Source organism: Morus notabilis, unplaced genomic scaffold (assembly GCF_000414095.1).
Source record: "Morus notabilis unplaced genomic scaffold, ASM41409v2 Scaffold337, whole genome shotgun sequence".
Classification (NCBI taxonomy): domain Eukaryota; kingdom Viridiplantae; phylum Streptophyta; class Magnoliopsida; order Rosales; family Moraceae; genus Morus; species Morus notabilis.
The window spans coordinates 920,023-924,511 of record NW_010359286.1 but is presented as its reverse complement, the minus strand read 5'-3'; the positions used below and the strand labels follow the sequence as shown (position 1 = coordinate 924,511).

The 4,489-nt window shown below is 32.9% G+C and overlaps 1 protein-coding gene across 1 annotated transcript; it reads right to left on the bottom strand.

Annotated features, from left to right (window-relative positions):
* Window positions 1-3,234: 3,234 nt before the first annotated feature.
* LOC21406539 (zinc finger protein 62) lies at window positions 3,235-4,200 on the bottom strand. The gene has a single exon (XM_010094104.1). The coding sequence runs from the start codon at window positions 4,198-4,200 to the stop codon at window positions 3,235-3,237; it is 966 nt and encodes a 321-aa protein (XP_010092406.1).
* Between the last annotated feature and the right edge of the window lie 289 nt (window positions 4,201-4,489).

Sequence of the window (4,489 nt, the reverse complement as noted above, 5' to 3'; positions counted from 1 at the left end):
CAGTTTGATCCATCGTCACAGCAGCTTCAATTCTCTGACCAACCGTTTAGGTAATTAATCTTTTTGTTAAGGAACATGAGTTTTTTAGTTTACGTTGTAATCTGTCTGCCCCCCCCAGTTTGATCCATCGTGACAGCAGCTTAGTTAGGGGATATTTGAGATTTTTTGCCTATATGAGTTTTTTCAATACTTCAATAGTAGGATTGGTTACTAGTTCTAATCTCATACAAATTTATTTTTTTGGGGGGAATTGGTGGGAATGTGTTCTTATATATTAGTAGGTTTTTGGTCTGCTCAACAACAGTTGGACAAGTGGGAAATGTTAGGGTAAACCAGAAAAGTTTTGGTAGAGCCATCTAAATGTTAGCTAAGTAAGCGTCCTGCAGTAAGAGGAGTAGTTATGAACCCTATACACCATCCCCCTCTTAAGGAATATGAGTTTTTTAGTTTACGTTGTAACTGCTTTGTTCCTTTACTAATTTGGCTGTTCTGTCTGCTTTTATTATTATTATTATTATTATTACTATCATTATTTTTCAATGATCAGGTGAAAGTAGGAGAACCAGTTGGGAATGTCATCGCGCATCATCATATCGGTTATTACTATATTGAGTGGCTTCATTCCAGTGAAGTTCCAGTCTGAAACTTCCTCCCCATTTGACAAACATCCCTGGATCATGGTCTCCTTTTTGTCCGTGATAATCGCCTACGGTGTCGTCGAATTCCTAGCCGATCATCAGACCCAAAACAATATTAATAATACAGTACTAGTTTTCTTGGGTGGGTGATCACTCTCTTGTTTTCATGTTATGTACTCAAGAAATTAGCTTGTGATTATAACGTTGTCAACTATATTGTCTCAATCACCGAGACAGTAGAAAATGCATTTTTAAAAATACGTGACAAGTACTTGAAAGCAACGCCGGAAGATGAATCTCCAGTTTGAAACCATTTTATCTCCAGTTTGAAACTGTTCAAGCTTGATGTGGTTTGTCGTTACACAACCAGTCTCCTGTAATTGCATGTCCTCTACTCTCCTCCTCTTTTATCTGAATATAATCTAATATAATAAACGATATATAAGGCCTTATCAGTTATATAGTTAATTTAGGGTATCATTTATTGTATTTGAAGAGATATTTTCTACCTCTTGAATTAGAGACAACTGAAATTAATATATAGTTGTATACGCCCCTTGATTGACTTAAACCCATAAATAGTTAATACCATCTAACAAGTTAAAAAAAAAAAGGAAAAAAGGCATGCAACATATGCTATAAATATGATGCACCTATATATATATATATATATATATATATACACACACGCTCATAATGATTTTATATACATCTTCATTCTTCACCAAAAAAAAAAAGATATATATAGGTATTTAATTGCTTGTTCTACTTCTTTTATAGATATGATCATGACCATATAACGTCAAAAATATGCCTTTTGCACGCCAAACCAAATGGAGAGGCCACCTAATTGAATTATTTTCTGATCTACTTCAGTTTTTGTTTGCTGTGTGTTTATTCGTTTGCATGAGCAAAATTAAATTCTCTATGATTTAACAAAAAATACTATGATAGAATTCTCTATGATTTAAACTTGTTTATGTTTTTCTTTTTTAACTTTTGTTTTTATTCTTGACAGATCACACATATATCATCCGCGGCAAGTGTTGTTAACGTTTTATAGAAAAACAAGTGGGAGTAAATCTTTGCGTGGGTTCCACCAAAGAAGAGCTCCTGGATTTTGCTCGACAAACATCGCATTCACATATTTAATTTAGTCCATATATATTTTCCATTTAAAGGAAGCAATTAAAGACTATAATATCTCAAAGTATGGGACAAATTATTTAATTAGGTTCTAGCTAGTAACGAAAGGAAATAAATACAAAATACATGGTAGCTTAGTTAAAGAGTGGTGGCTTATCAGATCTTGCATTTGGTTTTCAAGCTTGATGTGGTTTAAGAGCATATTTCGTGACATTTGTAGTCAAACAAAAGCCAACAATACATATATATATGTATATATATATATTTATAATATTATATATGGCTACTATATCAGTATCGCAAAAAGAAAAATGTGGTAAGGACTTTTCTCTACACAGTTTTAACCTACATATGTTGACACTTTTAAAATGTGTAGGTAAAATGGTTTTCCTTACACAAAATTTTTACCAACATATATATGTGGGTAAAGTCCTAAATTTCTTGTAGTGATTATTTTATTTTCTCTCTTTTGGCCCTTACAATGCGTTGACCAAGTCAAACTATTTCTCTCCTTTTCCATTTAAATTTCATCTCACAAGCCTTTTAAATTTTAGTTTTTTAGTTTACGTTGTATATAATATATGGCTACCATATATATGTATATAATATATAATATTATAGCTACCATATACTATATTATAATATATTACATAAGGGGGTCGCTAGCTCTCCTTCTTTCTTCATTCCCAGCTCACTTCCTTATAATATATTATATAATATCATGGTTACCATATATTATAACTATCAATTTTGACTATTTTATCTATTGATCAAACCCAGCTTCGCCTATTTTTACTTTTGATAAAATCGAACGGTCTAAGAATTCCACATATTTGATACAGTATTTTTTTTTATATAAATATTCTTCTCTAAGGATAAATATGAGAAGTAGAAACCAACAATAATTAACTAATTATAACCTCTGTAGAACACGACTTTTGTAAGTGGATGTCCATGCACACTAAATAATATGAAATGTTCAACACACCCAAATAAAACAATCAAATGAGACATGTAAGCAGCCTTGTGGGAGGAAATTTTGCCACAACTTAATTTCAATGATATACAACAAAAGTATATTTTTGAAATACTTTTGTTGTATATCATTGAAATTAAATCCATTGCCATTGGAAACAAAAGTATATCATTGAAATACTTCTGTTGTATATCATTGAAATACTTTTTTTGTATATCATTGAAATACTTCTGTTGTATATATCATTGAAATACTTTTGTTGTATATCATTAAAATTTTGCAGCTAATAATCACATCTAATTTTTTTGCTATAGTAAAAAACTCACATAAAATCACATCTCAATCTAAATTAAAAACTTGAATCGGCGAACTAAACGGGCCAAAAATCTGAAAAAAAAAAAAAATTCTAACAATCTTTTCTTATTTTCATTTTTCTGATTGATCTCGATTTATCATTAATTGACCATTGGCTTATTACTGATTAATTAAAAGACTATTCGTAGTTTCCAATTTTTGTTTATAAACACCCTTTCTATCATTCTTTTCAGACCGCGACGAATCATATTCGCTATGAGCATTCGAATTAGACAAGTGGCTATTGATCTTACTATCGCCCTTTATACGAGAAACATCATCTTTATCATCCGTAAATATTGCTGCTGTTTTATCCGCAGACCGCGACAAATCAGCACCATGATCATCAGAATCCGAATCAGATAATTTTCTCTTGCGGCTATCGATCTTGCTCTTGCTAAAATTTTTAGTCCCGTTGTGACCCGACTTGTGACCTCCTAGGGCTTGGTAACTTGTGAACGAACTATTGCAAACATTGCATACATAATGATTATTCCCTTCTTCTTTCTTTGTTTTTCCTTTGTTCTTATTTATCCGATCAAGAACGGATAATAATTCCGAGCCCTCTGAGGAGGAGGAGCAGCCGCTGGTTGTACGGTTGCCGCTACCTTTCTTCGCGCTGACAGGTGAAGAATTATCATCATCAATCACATAATGACCGCCAGGAACAGCAGAAAGAGGCTGAATTCCTTTCCAACCCCTATCAGGATGAACCCTCATGTGACTGCAAAGCGCCTTCATCGACCGGAAACTTTTCTCGCAAAGGAAGCAAATCGGAACATCTTCTTCCTCTTCCTCATCATCATTATCTTGAATGATGGCTTTTCTTTTGTTGTTTTTGGGTGGGAGATCGTGCATTGTCTTGTGGCCGCCGAGGCCTTTTCCAGACTTAAATCGCTTCTTACAAACTCGGCACACAAAAGGCAACAGTTCTTGATCTTGATCTGGAACTTGAACTTCGTCAGGGTTGTTCATCATGCGTACTTGATCATCATAATTATCAACATGATGTTGATCATGGTCATCATCTGGTTTTGGATTGACTCCATTCTTACTCTTCTTTCCACCATTTTTCTCCGCCTCCATTGTACGAAGCGTAGATTCTCGCAAGAAGAAGAACAAGAATGAGAAAAAGAAGAAATAGACGAGAGCTTTTTTTGTGGAAAAAAGAGAAGGGGAAAAAGAGAGGAAATGTTGTATGTTTGCAGGGGAAAAAATAAGAAAATATTATATTTTATATATATATATATATATATATATACCGGGTACTGTAATTAGGCTATCAAAGAAAGACAATGATTAACGAGCTACTTCCTCTTTTTTTTTTTTTTTTTTTTTTTTTTTTTTTTTGCCCCCTCTTTTTTTTTTTTTTTTT